General features: G+C 42.1%; 6 protein-coding genes across 6 annotated transcripts in view; all 6 read left to right on the plus strand.

Annotated features, from left to right (window-relative positions):
* Gm37013 (predicted gene, 37013) overlaps nt 1–23,660 on the plus strand; it is an 889,226-nt gene that overhangs the window by 512,716 nt on the left and 352,850 nt on the right. The window lies entirely within an intron of this gene.
* Gm38666 (predicted gene, 38666) overlaps nt 1–23,660 on the plus strand; it is an 874,243-nt gene that overhangs the window by 497,733 nt on the left and 352,850 nt on the right. The window lies entirely within an intron of this gene.
* The window catches only part of Gm38667 (predicted gene, 38667), an 868,072-nt gene that overhangs the window by 491,562 nt on the left and 352,850 nt on the right, over nt 1–23,660 (plus strand). The window lies entirely within an intron of this gene.
* Nucleotides 8,183–10,977, plus strand: Pcdhb15 (protocadherin beta 15). The gene has a single exon (NM_053140.3). The coding sequence runs from the start codon at nt 8,354–8,356 to the stop codon at nt 10,712–10,714; it is 2,361 nt and encodes a 786-aa protein (NP_444370.1). The 5' UTR covers nt 8,183–8,353; the 3' UTR covers nt 10,715–10,977.
* Pcdhb16 (protocadherin beta 16) lies at nt 12,405–17,675 on the plus strand. The gene has a single exon (NM_053141.3). It carries the CDS (start codon nt 12,626–12,628, stop codon nt 15,032–15,034), a length of 2,409 nt encoding a protein of 802 aa, NP_444371.3. The 5' UTR covers nt 12,405–12,625; the 3' UTR covers nt 15,035–17,675.
* On the plus strand, nt 19,658–22,927 carry Pcdhb17 (protocadherin beta 17). Its single transcript, NM_053142.3, has one exon. The coding sequence runs from the start codon at nt 19,796–19,798 to the stop codon at nt 22,193–22,195; it is 2,400 nt and encodes a 799-aa protein (NP_444372.2). The 5' UTR covers nt 19,658–19,795; the 3' UTR covers nt 22,196–22,927.

Raw genomic sequence — 23,660 nt, forward strand, 5'->3', positions numbered from 1 at the left:
GACAGGGAAAGTGTCCTGAGCTATCATTCTCGCCGGCAAGAACACACTCGGACAACTGGATTCTTCTGCGGCAAGCTTTATTGCTTCTTAAGAAGGGAAGACCCAGACCCTGGAAAATGGTGCTGCTTATATAGCCCTTAGCATGGTGTTTCAGCACCTGATGTGGCCTGTCAGCTCCTGATTTGTTGCTCGCCCATCACCTCATTACAACGCCCCGAGATGGGCAGTGACTAGGTGTGAGTTCACTCTCGCACTTGCACACAAGGCTTGTTTACTAGTTAGGCACAGTGGAAGCCAGCACCATCTTATAATGGTGATTTCTCACGGCACGGCTCTCCACAGGAAAGGATCCTAATTAACAAAATCAAAAACGAAAAGGGAGACATAACAACAGATACTGAAGAAATCCAAAACACCATCAGATCCTTCTACAAAAGGCTATACTCAACAAAACTGGAGAACTTGGATGAAATGGACAAATTTCTAGATAGGTACCAGGTACCAAAGTTTAATCAGGATCAGATTAATGATCTAAACAGTCCTATATCCCCTAAAGAAATAGAAGCAGTCATTAATAGTCTCCCAACCAAAAAAAGCCCAAGACCAGATGGGTTTAGTTCAGAGTTCTATCAGACCTTCAAAGAAGACCTAATTCCAGTTTTTCACAAACTATTCCACAAAATAGAATCAGAAGGTACTCTACCCAATTCATTCTATGAAGCCACAATTAATCTGATACCTAAAATACAGAAAGACCCAACAAAGATAGAGAACTTCAGACCAATTTCCCTTATGAATATCGTTGCAAAAGTACTCAATAAAATTCTCGCTAACCGAATCCAAGAACACATCAAAACAATCATCCATCCTGACCAAGGAGGTTTCATTCCCAGGATGCAGGGATGGTTTAATATAAGGAAATCCATCAACATAATCCACTATATAAACAAACTCAAAGACAAAATCCACATGACCATCTCCTTAGATGCGGAGGAAGCATTTGACAAAATCCAACACCTATTCATGATAAATAGTCTTGGAAAGATCAGGAATTCAAGGCCCATACCTAAACATGATAAAAAGCAATCTACAGCAAACCAGTAGCCAACATCAAAATAAATGGTGAGAAGCTGGAAGCAATCCCACTAAAATCAGGGACTAGACAAGGCTGCCCACTTTCTCCCTACCTATTCAATATAGTACTTGAAGTCCTAGCCAGAGCAATTCGACAACAAAAGGAGATCAAGGGGATACAAATTGGAAAGGAAGAAGTAAAAATATCACTATTTGCAGATGATATGATAGTATATATAAGTGACCCTAAAAATTCCACCAGAGAACTCCTAAACCTGAAAAGCAGCTTCAGTGAAGTAACTGGATATAAAATTAACTCAAACAAGTAAATGGACTTTCTCTACACAAAGGATAAACAGGCTGAGAAAGAAATTAGAGAAACAACACCCTTCACAATAGTCACAAATAATATAAAATACCTTCATGTGACTCTAACTAAGGAAGTAAAAGATCTGTATGATAAGAACTTCAAGTCTCTGAAGAAAGAAATCAAAGAAGATCTCAGAAGATGGAAAGATCTCCCATGCTCATGTATTGGCAGGATCAATATAGTAAAAATGACTATCTTGCCAAAAGCAATCTACAGATTCAATGCAATCCCCATCAAAATTCCAACTCAATTCTTCAACGAATTGGAAAGGGCAGTTTGCAAATTCATCTGGAATAACAAAAAACCTAGGATAGCAAAAACTCTTCTCAAGGATAAAAGAACCTCTGGTGGAATCACCATGCCTGACTTAAAGCTGTACTACAGAGCAATTGTGATAAAAACTGCAAGTTACTGGTATAGCCAAAGACAAGTAGACAAATGGAATAGAATTGAAGACCCAGAAATGAACCCACACACCTATGGTCACTTGATCTTTGACAAGGGAGCTAAAACCATCCAGTGGAAAAAAGACAGCATTTTCAACAAATGGTGCTGGCACAACTGGAGGTTATCATGTATAAGAATGTGAATTAATCCATTTTTATATCCTTGTACTAAGGTCAAATCTAAGTGGATCAAGGAACTCCACATAAAACCAGAGACACTGAAACTTATAGAGGAAAAAGTGGGGGAAAGCCTTGAAGATATGGGCACGGGGGGGGGGGGTATTCCTGAATAGAACAGCAATGGCTTGTGCTGTAAGATCGAGAATCGACAAATGGGACCTCATAAAATTGCAAAGCCTCTGTAAGGCAAAAGACACTGTCAATAAGACAAAAAGGCCACCAATAGATTGGGAAAGGATTTTTACCAATCCTAAATTAGGTAGGGGCCTAATATCCAGTATATATATATATATATATCAAGAAGGTGGACTCCAGAAAATGAAATAACCCCATTAAAAATGGGGCTCAGAGCTAAACAAAGAATTTTCACCTGGGGAATACCGAATGGCTGAGAAGCACCTGAAAAAAAAATGTTCAGCATCCTTAATCATCAGGGAAATGCAAATCAAAACAACCCTGAGATTCCACCTCACACCAGTCAGAATGGCTAAGATGAAAAATTCAGATGACAGCAGATGCTGGTGAGGATGCGGAGAAAGAGGAACACTCTTCCATTGTTGGTGGGATTGCAAGCTTGTACAACCACTCTGGAAATCAGTCTGGTGGTTCCTCAGAAAATTGGACATAGTCCTACCGGAGGATTCTGCAATACCTCTTCTGGGCATCTATCCCGAAGATGTTCCAACCGGTAAGAAGGACACATGCTCCACTATGTTCATAGCAGCCTTATTTATAATAGCCAGAAGCTGGAAAGAACCCAGATCCCTCAACAGAGGAATGGATACAGATAATGTGGTATATTTACACAATGGAGTACTACTCAGCTATTAAAAAGAATGAATTTATGAAATTCCTAGGCAAATGGATGGACCTGGAGGGCATCATCCTGAGTGAGGTAACCCAATCACAAAAGAACTCGCATGATATGTACTCACTGATAAATGGATATTAGCCCAGAAACTTAGAATACCCAAGATACAAGTTGCAAAGCATGAAACTCAAGAAGAACGAAAACCAAAGTGTGGACATTTCACCCCTTCTTAGAATTGGGAACAAAACACTCATGAAAGGAGTTACAGAGACAAAGTTTGGAGCTGAGATAAAAGGATGGACCATCTAGAAACTGCCATACTGAGGGATCCATCCCATAATCAGCCTCCAAATGCTGACACCATTGCATACACCAGCAAGATTTTGCTGAAAGGACCCTGATATAGCTGTCTCTTGTGAGGCTATGCCAGGGCCTGACAAACACAGAAGTGGATGCTCACAGTCAGCTATTGGATGGAACAGAGGGCCCCCAATGGAGGAGCTAGAGAAAGTACCCAAGGAGCTAAATGGGTCTGCAACCCTATAGGTGGAACAACAATATGAACTAACCAGTACCTCCGGAGCTCATGTCTCTAGCTGCATATGTACCAGAAGATGGCCTAGTCTGCCATCACTGGAAAGAGAGGCCCCTTGGTCTTGCAAACTTTATATGCCTCAGTACGGGGGAACGTAAGGGCCAAGAAGTGGGAGTGGGTGGGTAGGGGAGTGAGGGGGGAGGGTCTGGGGGACAGTTGGGATAGAATTTGAACTGTAAATGAAGAAAATACCTAATTTTAAAAAATAAAACAAAAAAAGAAAACCAATGAAGATTCTGATATCAACCACACACATGCACATGCACGTGCAAGCACACACACACACACACACACAGCATCCATCCATCCATCCACATGCACATGTGCAGATAAATACAAATACCACATGCACTCAAAAATATTTTTTCAAAGATCGTAACAAACCTCTCATACATTCTTTTCATACATCCTTTTCTGGGAACTATAAAGTCCTTTCATACAACCATTTTCTGGAAACTATAGGATGCTGCCTATAAAACAAAAAAGTAACACAGACATTTAAAAAAAACAGAAAAGAGAACATACAAAATGGGGGAAACAGGAAATGAAAATCTGTGTGATGGTTTCTGGATGACAACTGTATCTCAAGCTGAGCAAACAATAGTTCTCCAGTCTGAATCTTTGTGACAAGAGTGAATGGCATCTTGCAGAATATTTATCAGTGAATCCTTTAAAACCATATCATCTTTTCAGTATTAGGAACCTGTGTTATTTCTTAAAGCCAATGAGCAAATAGAAAAATGGAGTGATACAAAAATTCCATAACTGGGAAATTTAACTAGAATAAAAGAAAATCCCATAGATGACAACAATGAGAAGTTCCAAGATGACAGCTGTGTGACAGCCGTGTGACAGGCGATGTAGAAAGCAACCATGCAGAACAATGGAGAAACAGACTGAGACAGAGAGAAAAGGCCCCACACACAGGAACCAAGGAGCAGAGAGCTGGTCTCCCAGGAGTGCTGACAAGCCTGTGAGCACAGGTATGACTACCACTTCTCCTCAGAGGGACCCACCCAGAGACCTCAGGACACAGGAACTGAGGAGCAGCCTGGGACAGGATCCTTCTGGTTTCTGTCTGAGCCAAGAGCCAATCATGTGGCACAGTGGTCATATTATACCCAAATATTTTCACGAGAGAGCTGGTCTCCCAGGACTAATGACACACCTGTGAGCAAAGGAAAGACCACCATTTCTGCTCAAATTCCTGGCCCAAGAGGAACCTGCACAGAGCCATCAGGACACAAAACCAAGAAACAGCCAGGGACAGGATCATTCTAGTTTCTGCCTGTAGCCCAGAGCTGCCCCTGTGCCACAGCTCTCCATACTCAAAATCCTCCTGGAGAGAACTGGTCTCCCAGGAGTACTGGAACACAGGCTTGCAGGAGGGACAAGCCACAATCAGAGACAGCAAGACCAGCTAACGCCAGAGATAACCAGATGGCAAGAGGCAAGGGCAAAAACCTTACCAACAGAAACCAAGGCTACTTGGCATCATCAGAACCCAGTTCTCCCACCACAGCAAGCTCTTATAGCCCAACACATCAGAAAAGCAAGATTAAGATCCAAAATCAGTTCTCCTGATGATGATAGAGGACTTTAAGAAGGGAGTAAATAATTCCCTTAGAGAAATACAGAAGAATGCAGATAAACAGGTAGAAGTCCTTAAAGAAGAGACACAAGAATCCCTTAAAGAATTACAGGAAAACACAACCAAACAGGTGAAGAAATAGAATAAAACTATCTAGAATCTAAAAATAGAAACGGAAACAATAAAGAAATCATGAAGGGAGACAACCCTGGAGAAAGAAACCCTATGAAAGAGATCAGGAGTCAGATGCAAGTATCACCAACAGAATACAAGAGATAGAAGATAGAAACTCAGGTGCAGAAGATACCATAGAAAACATTGACACAACAGTCAAAGAAAATGCAAAAGGCAAAAAGCTCCCAACACAAAACATCCAAGAAATTCAGGACACAATGAGAAGACCAAACCTAAGGATAATAGGTATAGAAGAGAGTGAAGAGTCCCAACTTAAAGGGCCAGTAAATATCTTCAACAAAATTATAGAAGAAAACTTCCCTAACCTGAAGAGATGCCCATAAACATACAAGAGGCCTGAAGAACTCCAAATAGATTGGACCAGAAAAGAAATTCCTCTTGTCACATAATAGTTAAAACACCAAGTACACAAATCAAAGAAAGAATATTGAAAGCAGTAAGGGAAAAAGATCAAGGAACATATAAAGGCAGACCTACAGAATTACACCAGGGCCAGGCAGTGGTGGTGCACGACTTTAATCCCAGCACTTGAGAGGCAGGCAGATTTCTGAGTTCGAGGCCCACCTGGTCTTCAGAGTGAGTTCCAGGACAGCCAGGGATATAAAGAGAAACCCTGTCTCGAAAAACAAAAACAAACGAACAAACAAACACAAAAAGCAGAATTATACCAGACTTCTCACCAGAGACTATGAAAGCTAGAAGATACTGGGAAGATGTTATATAGACCCTAAAAGAACACAAATGCCAGCCCAGGTTACACTACCTAACAAAACTCTTAATTGCCATAGATAGAGAAACCAAGATATTCCATGACAAAACCAAATTTACACAATATCTTTCAACAAATCTAGTCCTATCAAGCATAATAAATGGAAAATGCCAACACAAGGAGGGAAACTACACCCTAGAAAAAGCAAGAAAGTAATCTTCTTTCAACAAACACAAAAGAAAATAGCCACATAAACATAAAAATAACATCAAAAATAAAAGGAAGCAACAATCACTATTCCTTAATATCTCTTAACATCAATGGACTCAACTTCCCAATAAAAAGACATAGACTAATAGACTGGATATGTAAACAGGACCCAGCATTTTGCTGCATACAGGAAAGGCACCTCAGTGTCAAAGACAGACATTACCTCAGAGCAAAGGGATGAAAAACAATTTTCCAAGGAAATGGTCCCAAGAAACAAACAGGAGCAGTCATTCTAATATCAAATAAAATCAACTTTCAACCAAAAGTTATCAAGAAGGATAAGGAATCATACTACATACTCATCAAAGGGAAAATCTACCAAGAAGAACTCTCAACTCTGAACATTTATGCCTCAAATGCAAGAGCACCCACATTCATAAAAGAAACTTTACTAAAGTTTAAAGGACACATTGCACCCCACAATAATAGTGAGAGACTTCAACACCCCACTCTCATCAATGGACAGATCATAGAAACAGAAACTAAACAGAGACACATTGAAACTAACAGAAGTTATGGACCAAATATATTTAACAGATCTCTTTATAACATTTCATCCTAAAACAAAAGAATATACTTTCTTCGCAGCACCTCATGGTACCCTCTCCAAAATTGACCATATAATCAGTCACAAAACAGGCCTCTACAGATACAAGAAGACTTAAATAATCCCTTGCGTCCTATCAGATCTCCATGGACTAAGGCAGGTCTTCAATAACAACAAAAACAGAAAGCCCACATACACATGAAAGCTGAACAATGCCCTACTCAATGATAATTTGGTCAAGGAAGAAATAAAGAAAGAAATTAAAGACTTTTTGGAATTTTATGAAAATGAAGGCATAACATACCCAAACTAATGGGCCACAATGAAAGCAGTGCTAAGAGGAAAACTCTACTCTGAGTGCCTCCAAAAAGAAACTTGGAGAGAGCATACACTAGCAGCTTGTCAGCACACCTGAAAGCTCTAGAACAAAAAGAAGCAAATACACCCGAGAGGAGCAGACAGCAGGAAATAATCAAATTCAGAGCTGAAATCAACCAATTAGGAACAAGAAGAACTATACAAAGAACCAACAAAACCAGGAACTGGTTCTTTGAGAAAATCAACAAGATAGATAAACCTTAGCCAAACTAACCAGAGGGCACAGAGACAGTATCCAAGTTAACAAAAGCAGAAATGAAAAAAGGAGATATAATAACAGAAACTGGGGAAATACAAAAAATAATCAAATCCTACAAAAGCCTATATTCAACAAAACTGGAAGACCTGGAAGAAATGGACAATTTTCTAGACAGTTACTAAATAAGGGTGGGAAGCATAATTATTACACAACAATTTTCCTAATACATTGCAAGTGAAAACAGACATTAAAGACTTCAAATGTAACCCAGCTTACAAAGGACTCAGTTGATGTCTGGAGACTAAGATACATTTTTAAAATCAGTAGCAGAGGTGTGACTAAAAACCAGAGAAGGTGAGAAAAAGGCAGGCTCATTGTATTTTACACCTGTTGGTGTTCCTGGGTTTTTGGTGGTGGTGGTGTTTTTTTTTTCTTGAGATAAAAGCTACATTTTATTTGGGGGGGGGGGGGACATGGATTTTAAAACTATCAATTACCTGAAGTTTTTACAAGTCTCATCACAAGTAGAAGGTAGATAGGATATGAGACACTGCTGACAATATTAGGAAAAGATAAATAATGCTAACAACTTTTCAGATTTTCTTAAATTTTGGTAGGGAGTCCGAGTTAAGTATAAACACTGGTGAGGAGTGCTTTTAAGCCAAGATAATTTTTTTGTTGTTGTTCTACTCTTGAGAAAGAGAATAGCACTCACAAAACGCAAGGTGGCGCTGCAGGCTAAAAAGAGGAAAGGTATGGAAAGGGAAAGGGGAGGGATGCACAAAGGATATATATTTCAGACTTCCGACAAAGCCATAGGAAATGATATAGCTAGCGGTAGCAAGCCCTGGAGAAGGCACCCCTCTCTTCTCACAGGAATTGCTAGTGTCCAGGTCATTCCTAAGGATTCCAGCTGCAGGCATTCCAGGGAGCTGCTTGAGGCTAAATGGAAGGAATTTGGGGTTTTATTTTGAAAGTCTTGGAAAGAATGGAGGCCAGATTGGAACAAGCTGTGCAGAAAAGGCAAGTACTGTTTCTTTATGTGTTTCTTGGAGCGTCTTGGGCTAGCGCCGAACAGCTTCAGTATTCTGTGGCAGAGGAAACCGAGAGAGGGACTTTCCTAGCCAATCTAGCAAAGGATTTGGGGCTGGGGCTGGGGGAACTGTCAGCCCGGGAAGCTAGAATTGTTTCAGACCAGAACACACGATTTTTACTGCTCAGTCCGCTTACTGGAGAATTAATTCTAAATGAGAAGCTGGACCGAGAGGAACTGTGCGGCCCCACAGAGCCCTGTGTGCTGACTTTCCAGTTGCTGTTGGAAAGACCATTTCAGATTTATCGCGCTGCACTACATATCAAAGATATAAATGATAATTCTCCAGTATTCCTAGACAAAGAAATACTCTTGAAAATATCAGAAAGTACCACTCCAGGGGCGACGCTTCTCTTGGAAAGGGCACAGGATGCCGATGTGGGAACGAACAGCCTGAGTAACTACACCATCAGCCCCAATGATTATTTCCATATTCACGTGCATGATGGAGGGGAGGGGCCTATCATTCCTGAACTGGTACTGGATAAAATGCTGGACCGGGAAGAAATACCAGAATTCACTTTAACTCTCACAGCCTTAGATGGTGGCTCTCCACCCAGATCTGGGACAGCCTTGGTGCAAATCTTGGTGTTGGACATAAATGACAACTCCCCTCAATTCGTGCAGTCACTTTACAAAGTTCAGTCACCTGAAAACACCCCTGTTGGCTCCTTGGTTGTCGCTGTGTCTGCCAGGGACTTAGACACAGGAAGTTACGGACAAATAGACTACACATTTTTTTATGCCACAGAAAGAATTCTCCAAACGTTTCAAATCAATTCTACATCTGGCGAACTTTATCTTAAACGCGAACTCAACTATGAAGCGATTCAAACTTATTCGATAACTATTCAGGCCAGAGATGGTGGTGGACTTTCTGGGAAATGTGCTGTGGTTGTAGAGGTAATGGACGTGAATGATAACCCACCTGAATTTCTCTTGTCGTCACTTAATAGCCCAATTCCAGAAAATTCACAAGAGACAGTTGTTGCTGTATTTAAAATTAGAGACAGAGATTCGGGGAACAATGGAAAAACCCTGTGCTCCATTGCGAATGATCTCCCTTTCGTCCTGAAGCCATCTGTGGAAAATTTCTATACTCTGGTAACAGAGAAGCCTTTAGATAGAGAATCAAACACTGAATACAACATCACCATCACAGTCACCGACATGGGCATACCCAGGCTCACAACCCAGCACACCATAACAGTGCAGGTCTCTGACATCAACGACAACGCCCCCACCTTCACCCAAACCTCCTACACCATGTTCGTCCGCGAGAACAACAGCCCCGCCCTGCACATTGGCACCATCAGCGCCACAGACTCAGACTCAGGCTCCAATGCCCACATCACCTACTCGTTGCGGCTGCCTCACGACCCGCAGCTGGCCCTGGACTCGCTCATCTCCATCAATGCAGACAATGGGCAACTGTTCGCGCTCAGGGCTCTGGACTATGAGGCCCTGCAGGCCTTCGAGTTCCACGTGGGTGCAATAGACCAAGGCTCCCCTGCGCTCAGCAGTCAGGCTCTGGTGCGCGTGGTGATACTGGACGACAATGACAATGCGCCCTTCGTGCTCTACCCGATGCAGAACGCCTCTGCACCCTACACTGAGCTGCTGCCCAGGGCGGCAGAACCCGGATACCTGGTCACCAAGGTGGTGGCAGTTGACCGTGATTCTGGCCAGAACGCCTGGCTGTCATTTCAGTTGCTTAAGGCCACAGAGCCCGGACTGTTTAGTGTGTGGGCGCACAATGGTGAGGTGCGCACCACCAGGCTACTAAGCGAGCGAGATGTGCCCAAGCATAAGCTGCTAGTGGTGGTCAAGGATAATGGAGAGCCTCCACGCTCTGCCAGTGTCACACTGCATGTGTTGCTGGTCGATGGCTTCTCTCAGCCCTTCCTGATTCTGCCAGAGGTGGCGCGCGACCCTGCACAAGAAGATGATGAGCTAACACTCTACCTGGTCATTGCCTTGGCTTCTGTGTCTTCTCTCTTCCTGGTATCTGTGCTGCTGTTCGTTGGAGTAAGACTCTGCAGGAGGGCCCGGGCAGCCTCTCCGGGTGTCTGCTTTGTGCCTGAAGAACACTTTCCTGGCCACCTGGTGGATGTCAGCGGTGCAGGGACCCTGTCCCAGAACTACCAGTATGAGGTGTGTCTGACTGGAGGATCAGGGATAACCAGTGAATTTAAGTTTCTAAGTCCAATTGCCTCTAACTTCCTAACCGAAAGCACAGGGAGAGAAATAGAATAAAAGCTAAACCCTTCTGCCCATGGATGAAGCTCTAATGTAAACTATACCCTTGTTGTGTAATGAAGAATGATTTCATGTTAACATCTAGAAGTTAACTAATTTAGGACAGAAAAGAATACCTGTATTTATTCCCAAAAACCTTTTCTTTAATTTATGAAATGCATGTGTTGTGTGCTATCTCAAATCTAATTTGATTTCTCTTTGTTTTTTAAGATTTGTTGAACTGCAATCTATTAAACAACAAATCTTGGTAGAGATTGTTTAAGCTGTTTTTCCATATCTACATTTTTCATTTATAATTATGTTCTGAGTCTATTGGAATTACATATAAATGTAGACATACCCTACATTTGAGAGGTTATATTATATAGATTTTTCAAAGTTTCTTTAGTAATTACTGTGCATCATACATGATTTCATCACCTTGGGGACATGGTCTCTCTGTGTCCATGTCCAGGATAGCTTTGAACTTTTGATTTTCCTGCCCCAGACTTTCAAGTTGCAGCTACCACAGGCCTCAGCCTATCGCCTTCTTTATTTCAGAAGAAGCCAATAAGTGGCGGTATCTCAATGATGAGCAAGTAGAAGTTGGTAGAGACTTGGTAAGATCCATAATTATTAACTGGCAGAGCAGAGCCAAACAATCTCCTGATTGTTTCCATTTTGTTTTTCTTGTTTGAAGTGTGGAAGGTTCCTTGTTCTGTCCATCTCCAGGCAGGTGACTTGGCAACATTATGCTGTTTTCTATTACTAGATATCATGTGTCCTACTCACATTGCTCATCAGCCTCTTCTGTATTCAGAAATAGCTACACTCTGCTTAGCCTAGCCTGCAGCCTCACTTCCTTATAAACTCACACACACACACACACACACACACACCATTGGGAGTTTATTATCCAACTACTATTTAAGCTCTCAGTTAACTAAATCTTAACGTCTAAAAGAGTTGAGTGTTGGGCATGGTAAAACGCACCTTTAATCCCAATACTTGGGAGGCAGATACAGGGGGAATCTCTGTGAATTTGGAAGCAGCCTGGTCTATGAAAGAGTTCCATGATACCCAACGGCTACATAGAGAGACCTTGTCTCAGTAAGCAAGAGGAGATGGGGAGAAGAAGGAGGGGAGAAAGAGGGGGTTCTCTACATCAAATTTCCATATAGTGTTGGGTTACTCTCCCTCCAGAAACTCCTGTTTCTTGTTTGTGAAAATGGAGAATTCACAACACTCCTTGGACCTAGGCACTATTATCTCATCTGTAGATAAGGAATCTAGAGCAAAGAGGATAAATAACTTGCACAAGATTCACAGCTACTCTTTCTGTGGTTCATCACACTAAAAGTAGATAAATCCCCAAATCTTCAGTTACTAGAAACATACATGCAAACACATGTATATATTTCTTGCAAATATTTTTCCTTACAGGTTGTGATTTAAAAGCGTATCTTTTGCCCCAAACGCAATAAGAATTATTGAATCATTACTCTCCAGCAATGACATTTCTCTTGTGTGACCTTCAGGAAGTTGTCTGCCCAAGAAGGCACAGCAATAAGGGAGGTGGGACTTTTATCTTGCCCACTGCCAGATAAAGGTAGCTTTAGGTTTTTAACATCCATTTTTATCACATAAAATGTTAAGATGCTGTGAGAACACAAGGCGGCGCTGTAGGATAAGGAAGCAAAACCTAGAAGGCAGTTGTGGTTCCATTAATAGGGGAAAAGAAAAAAAAATCCTGCAGAAGCCCGGAAGCCCAGAGAAGCCCGGACTGGATGCTTCAGAAAGGAGGTCTCAGCCCTCGGAAAAGGACTGAAAGAATTCTCAGGTATCTGGTGAGATAACTACAGTACCAGATACTAGGGGTGTTTATAGTTCTGCTGAAACATCCTTCAGGACTCTGTACCACCAAGAACAATGGAGGCCAGCAGGAAGCTCATTTGCAGACAAAGGCAAGTCCTTTTTTTCTTTCTCCTATTAGGCTTCCCTCTAACGACTGCAGGGGAACTGAGGCGCTATTCTGTGGTGGAGGAAAAGGAGGGTAGGTCCTTTGTAACCAATTTAGTAAAAGACCTGGGTCTTGGGCAGCTGGAACTCTCCCGGAGAGGAGCTAAGGTCATTTCTAAAGGTAACAAACTACATTTGCAGCTGGATCAGGAGACAGGGGATTTGCTGTTAAATGAGAAAGTGGACAGGGAAAAACTGTGTGGGCATACAGAGCCATGCTTGCTAAGCTTCCAAGTGTTGCTAGACAACCCCTTGGATATTTTTCAAGCTGAGCTAGAAGTCACAGACATAAATGACCACTCACCAGAATTCCTGGACAAAGAGATCATGCTAAAGATATCAGAAAGCAGTCTTCCTGGAGCTACATTTCCTCTGAAGAATGCTCAGGACATGGATGTAGGCCAAAACGGTATTGACAAGTATCTGATCAGTTCCAATTCCTATTTTCGAGTGCTCACTCGGAAACGAAGCGATGGCAAGAAATACCCTGAACTGGTACTAGACAGAGCACTGGATAGAGAGGAGGAAGCTGAGCTCAGGCTAACCCTCACAGCACAGGATGGTGGCTCTCTGCCTAGGTCTGGAACCACTGAAGTCCACATTGAAGTCCTGGACATCAATGATAACGCTCCTCAATTTGAGCAGCTTTTTTACAAAGCACAGATCCCTGAGGATAGTCCAATAGGCTTTCTGATCATCACTGTCTCTGCTACAGACAAGGACATTGGAGTCAATGGACAGATCTCCTATTCACTTTTCCAGGTTTCAGATGATATTAGCAAAACATTTTCAATCCACCCCTTGACAGGGGAAGTGCGATTGAAAGAACACCTTGATTTTGAAAAGACTCAGTCCTATGAAATCAATATTGAAGCAAGAGACGCTGGGACCTTTTCTGGAAAATGCACGATTCTGGCCCAAGTCTTGGATGTGAATGACCATGCTCCAGAGATTATCCTGTCTGCATTTACCAACTCCATTCTTGAAAACTTACCAGAAACCATGGTGGCAGTTTTTAGCGTTTCTGATCTAGATTCCGGAGAAAATGGGAAAGTAAGTTGTTCCATTCAGGACGATCTACCCTTCTTCCTAAAGCCTTCTGGGGAAAACTTTTATACGCTGTTATCACAAAAACCACTGGACAGAGAGAGTGTAGCAGAATACAACATCACCATCACCGTTGCAGACATGGGGAGTCCCATCCTGAAAACACAAGTCAACTTAACAGTGCAGGTATCTGACATCAACGACAACGCCCCCATCTTCACCCAAACCTCCTATACCATGTTCATCCGTGAGAACAACAGCCCTGCCCTGCACATAGGCACCATCAGTGCCACAGACTCAGACTCAGGCTCCAATGCTCACATCACTTACTCGCTGCTGCCGCCCCATGACCACCAGCTGGCCCTCGCCTCGTTCATCTCCATCAACGCAGACAATGGGCAGCTGTTCGTGCTCAGGGCACTGGACTATGAGGCCCTGCAGGCCTTTGAATTCCATGTGGGTGCCACAGACGGAGGTTCGCCCGCTCTCAGCAGCCAGGCGCTGGTGCGCATGGTGGTGCTGGACGACAATGACAATGCGCCCTTCGTGCTCTACCCGATGCAGAACGCCTCTGCACCCTACACTGAGCTGCTGCCCAGGGCGGCAGAGCCCGGATACCTGGTCACCAAGGTGGTGGCTGTGGACCGCGACTCTGGACAGAATGCCTGGCTGTCGTTCCAGCTGCTCAAAGCTACGGAGCCCGGGCTGTTCAGTGTGTGGGCACACAATGGAGAGGTACATACCTCCAGGCTGCTGAGCGAGCGCGATGTGCACAAGCACAGGCTGATACTGCTAGTCAAGGACAATGGCGATCCTCCGCGCTCTGCCAGTGTCACACTGCATGTGCTGCTGGTGGATGGCTTCTCTCAGCCCTACCTGCCTCTGCCAGAGGTGGCACGTGATCCTGATCATGAGGACAGTGAGCTCACATTGTACCTGGTCATAGCCTTGGCTTCTGTGTCTTCTCTCTTCCTGGTGTCTGTGCTGCTGTTTGTGGGGGTGAGGCTGTGCAGGAGAGCCAGGGAGGTCTCTCTGGGTGGCTGCTCTGTGCCTGAGGGACACTTTCCTGGCCATCTGGTGGATGTCAGTGGCACAGGGACCCTGTCTCAGAGCTACCAATATGAGGTGTGTCTTACTGGAGACTCTGGGACTGGTGAGTTCAAATATCTGAAACCAATTTTACCTAATTTTCAAGACCATTCTTTTAGACCAGAAATGGGTGAAAATCCCAACTCTAGGAATGACTGGAGTTTTGGTATTCAGTTAAAATAACTGCTTTTCATCATGTGTACTGGATTTTATCATATACTCAACTACTTTTCTTGCTGTGCCCATTTTGAACTTCTAAAACATACTTAAAACTTGTTTGCAGGCTATTCTCTCCATGGTTTTAGAAAGTATCTCAGCTTTTCTCCAAACTGGAAGATGAAATGTTTTAATCTTGTTTGGTTTTGTTTGTTTGTTTGTTTGTTTAATGTATCACTAGTTGCACAAATCTTTGTTCTGGGATGGTTTGGAAATGTACAAGAGGGTAAAAAGGGGAAATCAATTCAACCGAATCAGATGGAATTCAGGGTGTGTTCTCTCACTGAATACACCCGACATAGCAATGCTCAAACACAACGAGGTCTAATCAGATAGGAGAACGAGGGGCTCACTGGGACCTCTGCCTTTTGCTTTATTTGGCCTCTACTGGACTGTCTTTGTTGATGTTTTCTCTTAAAAATCTTACTTAGCCACATGGTTCCTCATTAGCTTGCTATTAGTTTTCATATCACTACTTTAAGCTGCTTTCTACTTTGTTCGTTTGCTTGCTTGCTTGCTTGCTTGCTTGCTTGTTTTTTGGTTGGTGTTGAGGTTTCAGAATGGTGTCCCTTATTTACCTGGTAGGTTGAAAGAGCATAGCAGTAGCATTGAGTTTTCACTTCTGTTAAATACTTGCCAGTCAGAGAAACTGCATCAGCCAGTATTGATTTTTTTTCCTTTCTTTGTTGCCATTCCACATTTCTTTCTTGCCAGTCATGTGCTTAGTTAAAAGAATACATTTTCACTGTCTTTTTTTTTTTCTCTAGCAAATAGATTAGGGCATATGGTTAGCTTATAGTGAGATGTAAGATGTGGTGCCTTCCACAGCTCTTCAGTTGAAGAGAAACTGGGGGGGGGACCTATGCATACCAAGTAAGGTCTGTCTCTCTGATCTACCACTTTCAATACCCAAGAACACTTGTAAAGGGAGATGTCTCACCTGGAAAGGGATTTCACCCTTTGTTCATGTTATGTTCTTCCTAGGATGTTCGTGGTATAATGAGCGCACAAATACTCATGTTGGCTCTGTGATAGGTGTGACGGGCTAAAGTAGCATGAAATGGACTTAGCTGTGATGATCCCTGGCAACTCAGGAGTTCTCATATTATTCCCCGCGTTGCCAATTTCTTAGCCTTTTTAAACATTCAGAAATAAAGGAAGTCCCATGTCATTATTCTAGCTTTTATGCTATGGTCAGTTCTTATGCTATGGAATCTATTTGTGTGTTTGTGTGTTTGTGTGCCTGTTGGTGCATGAGTGCTTGCAGATGTCCTTGCGCCTCTGCATGTTGAGGTCGGAAGTTGATGTCTACCTTCGTTGCTCAGTTATCTAGACTAGCCAGGGAGCTCTGTGGAAACACTGACTAACTGGTCATGATTCTGGGCAATAAAAGGAAAAGTCTGAGATCCAATCCTAGTTACCTGATTCTAATGACCCAGTTCTTAGTAATATGCTTTACTGATAAGCATATACTGGTAGCATTATTTTCCTATGAAGAGAAATCCATTTGTCCCACTCCATGAATAAAATGACCCTGTGTAAATGTAATCTTTAGCTCATAGTTTGTATTTCTTTCTATAGCAGTGACCACACTGCTTAGAAAATAACCCAAAGGGCTCACAAAAATCAATGACCTAAGTAAATTGGATCACACTACAACTGCTCTCTTCATGACGAAGAAATCAGCCTGATTATATTCTTGTGGGCACTCAATGAGTCACATGCTTTATTGTGGAAGTGAGTTGTCCTATATGGGCAGCAGAATCACTCTATGGTTGTGTTTATTGGACCTTATCTGTCTCTTCAGTCATCTTCTATAAACTCTAAAATATTATACACTTCATATTCAGTGGGCCCATTATTAAAATTAAATATCTTATGCTCACTTCAGCATTGTGTATGTGTTTGAAAGCAATTGCTTTCTAGAAGTTTAGCTGAAAACTAATTTTAAGAAAACTACAAGCAATATTATGGATGAATTTTCACACTTAAATAACTGAGAGATTCTTGAAATTCTGTAAAAAAAATGATGTTTCTAATTACTTTCTGGTGCAGTTAACCTTTTATCTTTGGCAAAATAATGCCCGTTGATGCCTTCTTTTAAATAATACTATAAAACATCAGAGGACCATACATGACTTTTTAAGAAGAATGATTTGGCACAACTGAATAAGAAATTCTTTAGCACTTAATTATGCTATTCATATAGAAGCTATCAGTTTTTGGTGTTTTCAAACAATAATCCATATTTATGTCCTGTTCTGTTTCTCTGTTGCTGTCAGAAAATTCACAAGAAGTTGCTTAAAACAATAAAATGTATTATCCCATAGTTTTGTAAATAAAAAAAAAAAACCAATAAGTGTCTAATTGAACTAACAAGAGAAGTCCATGGGAACACATTGTGCTCTGGAGACTTTATAGAACCTTTTTTGTCTTTTCCATCCAGATGTTGCCCACATTACATGGTGCATGGTCCCTTCAACTTCACAGCATGTAACGTTTCTTGTATAGCCATTTTCTCTGACCCACTCTGAAAATATTCTTTGAATAAAAGTTCTTTATCAAAATAAATAAATAAATAAATAAATAAATAAATTCTTTATCCAAATTTGATAAGTCTCCTATTTAGATAATGAAGGACAATCTCCTATTCAAAGAATCTTAAACTTAATCAGCTTTGCAATGGATTCTCTTGCCAGATTAGATAATATAATTACAGATTCTATGGTATATTTGAGTGGCTATTATTCTGCCTAGCAATACCACCTACTGTCAAATGGAGGCACATAAAGCTTATTATAACAGGAGTTTAAGCCTCATTGACTTAAGGAATCTAATTAAACAAACTTGTAGAGACATTACCAAAAACTATGAATTGATAAAGGCATCGGCATTTGTGTGGTCCTGGAGTTCAAACCCTGAGCTTCACAAAGGCTAAATGTGCTCTATCACTGAGCTCCCTGTCCTGTCCATTGTGAATTTTCACTGCAACTCAATTCAAATTATATAAACAGACAAACAAAAATACAAAGATAATGATGCAATTTCAATCTAAATTCAATATAGAATTTAAACTCTGTTTTATAATAGATTTAAAATCTAAATCTATTTCTCAAACTCTCACAGCTCAATTATTAAAAGATGAACAATTCAATTAAAAATAAGCAAAACCCAGAATAGACATTTATTTTCCATAGAAGATAAACCCATGGTTAATATGCACATGAAAAACTGTGCAACAACCTCATCAGGGAAACACAAATCAATATCACAGCAAGACACTCATACCTACTTGGATGGCTAGAACCAAAAAAAAATCAGATTTTGGGGAAGATGTCATAATATTGAAACCCTGATACACGGCTGACAAAGTATAAAATGCTGCAGCCGTTTTTAAAGACAGCCTGCCAGATTTTCAAGTAGCCAAACATAGAGCTATCATACCGTAAGCAATTCAACTCCTAGAGAAACAAAAATATGTCCACAAAAATAGGTACGTAAATCTTCATAGAAACAATATTCAGAAGAGCAGAGGGGTAGAAACATTCCAGATGTCCAAGTACACATGAGCCTGCATGAGCCAGAAGAAAGTAATGAAATACTGACACACGCTGGGATTTGGATGAACCATACAAGCGTCAGGCTAAGGGAAGGAAAGGTAGCCACAAGGTCCACACATTCTGTCACTCTGGTCAGATGGAAGTTTACAATGGAGAATCAGTAGGGACCAGAAAGAGAGACTGATCATTCCCTTTAGGCTCTGCATAGGGGGAAGGAGAAAATAATTGTTAAAGGATGCAAGGTTCTTCTTTGGTGTAAGATATACGCTCCAAAACTGACCTTGATGATGAGCAAATCACATGGTTACTATATTAAAAGGCTCGAAACTTTATACTTTCAAATGGAAGGATATATTTAAATATACATTATATCCCAAAGCACAGACACTATTTATGCCAAATATAAGAATCGATAGAGGCCCACATATGTCTATTGTGAAATAATTTTCTGGTAGTTGAACACTGGGAAAACCTACGCTTCTCTCCCTTGGATATTGAAGAGAAGAAGGGATCCATCTGTACTTTAACAAAGCATGTCTATATTGTGTAGAATTTGCAGGTTGAAACTTTGCATTGACTACTCATTTGTTACTCTGTACTGTGTATGGTGGAAAATATGTGCGTGAAAAACTGTCCCCGGGTTATTTTTTTTTTGAGACATTTTTACCCCTCGGTGTGTGTTCTCAGGTTAAATGTTGAATACACTATCTCATTTGGTTATTGACACAGCAACAGCGTTACATACTCAACACCATGAGTGAGAATTTAGTTTTGTACTTGTTTTCATACAATAGCTCAGTGTTTTGTCCATACACGTGAAAGCAACTTAGAAAAAGAAGCCAGTGGTTGCGGTTACATAGTTTAGTTCATGGGTCTTGGAAAATTTTGCCTTTAAATCTGAAAATGTAAGGCTCCGTGAGACCGCACGGTGGCGCTGCAGGTTAAGAAGACAGAGCATAGAAATTGCTTGTGTAATTCCCTTGTCAGGGCCAGTTTCTCACCACCTAGAATCAAAGGGTGTGTCTTTTTCGGCCAAAGCATAGGCGAGTGTGAAACCTTAGATATTCTATTTGGAGGCTTGATTCTCACGTTCTGGACTGTGAGATAGTGCTGTCACGATCCTGGACATATGTGAAGCTACTGTGAAGCAAACGCCGAGGAAAGAGCCATGGAGACTGCATGGATGTGCAATCTGAGACAAAGGCAAGTCCTGGCTTTCTTTGTTTTGCTGCATGTGTCAGGGGCAGGGGCAGAACTGGGCCCCTATTCCATAGAGGAAGAAACAGAGAGGGGCTCCTTTGTGGCAAATCTTGGGAAAGATCTGGGGGTGGACCTGGCAGAGATATCCAATCGCAGGGCTCGGATCATTTCCCAAGAAAACAAAGAGCATTTGCAGCTCAACCTTCAATCTGGAGATCTGCTCATAAATGAGAAACTGGACCGAGAGGAGCTATGTGGCCCCATTGAGCCGTGTGTTCTACACTTCCAAGTGTTAATGGAAAACCCTTTAGAGGTATTTCAGGCTGAACTGAGGGTGATGGACATAAATGACTATTCTCCGGTGTTCAGTGAAAGAGAAATGATACTGAGAATACTAGAAAACAGTGCTCTGGGAGATACATTTCCTTTAAATAATGCTCTGGACTCAGACGTAGCAATCAACAATATCCAGACCTATAGGCTCAGCTCAAACTCTCATTTCCTGGTTGTAACCCGCAACCGCAGTGATGGCAGGAAGTACCCAGAGCTGGTGCTGGAGAAAGAACTGGATCGAGAGGAGGAACCTGAGCTGAGGTTAACTCTGACAGCTTTGGATGGTGGCGCTCCTCCCCGGTCTGGGACGGCACAGGTTCTCATTGAAGTAGTGGACATCAACGATAATGCACCCAAGTTTCAGCAGCCAACATACCGAGTGCAAATTCCCGAGAACAGTCCCACCGGTTCTCTGGTACTCACAGTCTCAGCCAATGACTTGGACAGTGGAGATTATGGAAAAGTATTGTATGCACTTTCTCAGCCTTCAGAAGATATTAGCAAAACGTTAGAAGTAAACCCTGTAACCGGGGAGATTCGGCTACGAAAAGAGGTGGATTTTGAAACTATTCCCTCTTATGAAGTGGATATCAAGGCCACGGATGGGGGAGGTCTCTCAGGAAAATGCACGCTGTTACTGAAGGTGGTGGACGTGAATGACAATGCCCCAGAAGTGATGCTATCTGCTCTTACCAGCCCAGTCCCAGAAAACTCCCCGGACGAGGTAGTTGCTGTTTTCAGTGTTAAAGATCCTGATTCAGCGAACAATGGAAAAATGATTGCCTCCATCGAAGAAGATCTTCCCTTTCTTCTAAAATCTTCAGGGAAGAACTTTTACACTTTAGTGACCAAGAGAGCACTTGACAGGGAAGAAAGAGAGAAATACAACATCACCATCACTGTCTCTGACCTGGGCACACCCAGGCTCACAACCCAGCACACCATAACAGTGCAGGTCTCTGACACCAATGACAACGCCCCCGCCTTCAACCAAACCTCATACACCCTGTTCGTCCGCGAGAACAACAGCCCCGCCATGCACATAGGCACCATCAGTGCCACAGACTCTGACGCTGGCTCCAATTCCCACATCAGCTACTCGCTGTTGCCTTCCCACGACCCGCAGCTGGCCCTGGACTCGCTCATCTCCATCAACGCAGACAATGGGCAGCTGTTCGCGCTCAGGGCGCTGGACTATGAGGCCCTGCAGGCCTTTGAGTTCCACGTGGGTGCAATAGACCAAGGCTCACCTGCGCTCAGCAGCCAAGCGCTGGTGCGCGTGGTGGTGCTGGACGACAATGACAATGCGCCCTTCGTGCTCTACCCGATGCAGAACTCCTCTGCGCCTTGCACAGAACTGCTGCCCAGGGCGGCGGAACCCGGATACCTGGTCACCAAGGTGGTGGCTGTGGATCGCGACTCTGGCCAGAATGCCTGGCTGTCATTCCAACTTCTCAAGGCTACGGAGCCCGGGCTGTTCAGCGTGTGGGCGCACAATGGCGAGGTACGCACTACCAGACTGCTGAGCGAGCGCGATGTGCCCAAGCACAGGCTGGTCCTGCTGGTCAAGGACAATGGCGATCCTCCGCGCTCTGCCAGCGTCACGCTGCACGTGCTAGTGGTGGATGGCTTCTCTCAGCCCTACCTGCCTCTGCCAGAGGTGGCGCGCAATCCCGCGCACGATGAGGACGCTCTAACACTGTATCTGGTCATAGCCTTGGCATCTGTGTCTTCTCTCTTCCTCTTGTCTGTGCTGCTGTTTGTGGGGGTGAGGCTGTGCAGGAGGGCCAGGTCGGCCTCTCTGAGTGGTTATTCCGTGCCTGAGGGCCACATTCCTGGCCATCTGGTGGATGTCAGAGGTGTGGGGACCCTGTCCCAGAGCTACCAGTATGATGTATGTCTGATGGGCGATTCTTCTGGGACCAGTGAGTTTAACTTCTTAAAGCCAGTTTTCCCTAGCTCTCTAGACCAGTGCTCTGGTAAAGAAATAGAGGAAAATTCCTCACTCCACAATAGTTTTGGATTTCATCATTAACAGAAAGCTTCTTAACAGTATTTACTTCCCAATATTGTTGTTGATTAGCTAATGTCTGTTCACCTGTGACTAGCAACAATTTTAATTTTCACTTTGCCTGTCCTTTTTCAGGCTCGGACCTCATGTTTGGTTTTACTCATATTTGTAGCACAGGATTTTTCATAGGCTCTCAGAAAACCAAAAGGTTTTCTCTGCAGTTAATGCATTCGCTGAAACTTTTCTAGCACTTTGTTTTTCTTCCTCACTTGCTCTCCATGTTTTATGTTCCTAGACTTCTTGAATTATTAAAATACTGTGTTGCATGCTATATACATACATAATAGTTGGTATTTCTGCATTTCCTTTCTATACTGCCAGACTTGGTGATTAGCCACCTTTGATTTTTGTTATATATATATAATAGTTGTCTTAAGTTATGCTAGTATTTTATAGCTTTATTTTTCTTTGTTTATATATCTTGATTTAAAAATTAATTTCTGTCATAAGTGATACAAGTATCTAGTGAACCTGGAAATAAGAATAGTATTGTAAGATATTGAGTTGGTGTACATGTGCCTAAATTTGTGAAAATCGAGGTAATTTGGGCATTAGAAGGTATCAAATAGAAGTATATAAATTTTTCTTTTAATTCTGCATGAAAGCCTAGAAATTGACGTTGAGTTTTCAATGGCTTACAATCTAGTCACACTCTTTTGAATAATCTTTTGAATAAACAATGTATATTTATCATCATATAAATGGTGTGATTTTTCCATTCAACAGAGATGGGATTTGGGGGTCAATCTAATCTTTTCTTATACACATTCTGAGGTTTGGTCTACGTCACTTGCTTATATGGGAAAATTAGAATATTGTAGGCCTTTGAATAAAAAAACGAGGAAGATATTTTATCGCTATATCCTTGCTTTCAGCAATGTTAGGATCTGTACTGATTTGTCATGGTTCTGGTCTGTATTCAAGGCACAGTAAATAGATTGTATTAGATTTCGTTAAGAGGGACATTTAAAGAAAGGTAAGGCTTTTCTTTAATTCTATTGATGAAGGCTGTTTTAAGGAAATAAAGATAAACAAGAGGAAAGCAACAGAAACTTCAAAGTATGTGAAATGAAAAAGCGTGAATTTCAGATGGTAGGAGCTGAAGGACACGTGCTGTTTCTTGTCCTCCTTACAGTTCATTTGTGCATTATTTTATTCAATAAATAGTAACTGAATGATTTTCCAACCAGAGATAAGGTACAGTTCCTGTCCAAATTAGTCACATATAGAGGGAAAGGTAGATTCTGATAAAACTAGAAGCTATTCTATTTACATAATAAACAGAGTGTGTGCATAAGTCACAGTCATGTGCATTCTGGGGCACAGAAGGGGGCAGCGTGATTGCTCAGTTATGGCTGCAAACTGGCGCTTCTGTTAGAGAATGTGATAGAGTTGGAATAAGTTTTCTGAGAAATTAGTGAAACATTTC

The sequence above is a fragment of the Mus musculus genome, chromosome 18 (assembly GCF_000001635.26).
Source record: "Mus musculus strain C57BL/6J chromosome 18, GRCm38.p6 C57BL/6J".
Taxonomy (NCBI): Eukaryota; Metazoa; Chordata; class Mammalia; order Rodentia; family Muridae; genus Mus; species Mus musculus.

Excerpts from the sequence above, each read along its gene's own strand:
- Pcdhb15 (NM_053140.3), top strand. The coding sequence starts at position 8,354 with ATGGAGGCCAGATTGGAACAAGCTGTGCAGAAAAGGCAAGTACTGTTT.
- Pcdhb16 (NM_053141.3), top strand. The coding sequence starts at position 12,626 with ATGGAGGCCAGCAGGAAGCTCATTTGCAGACAAAGGCAAGTCCTTTTT.
- Pcdhb17 (NM_053142.3), top strand. The coding sequence starts at position 19,796 with ATGGAGACTGCATGGATGTGCAATCTGAGACAAAGGCAAGTCCTGGCT.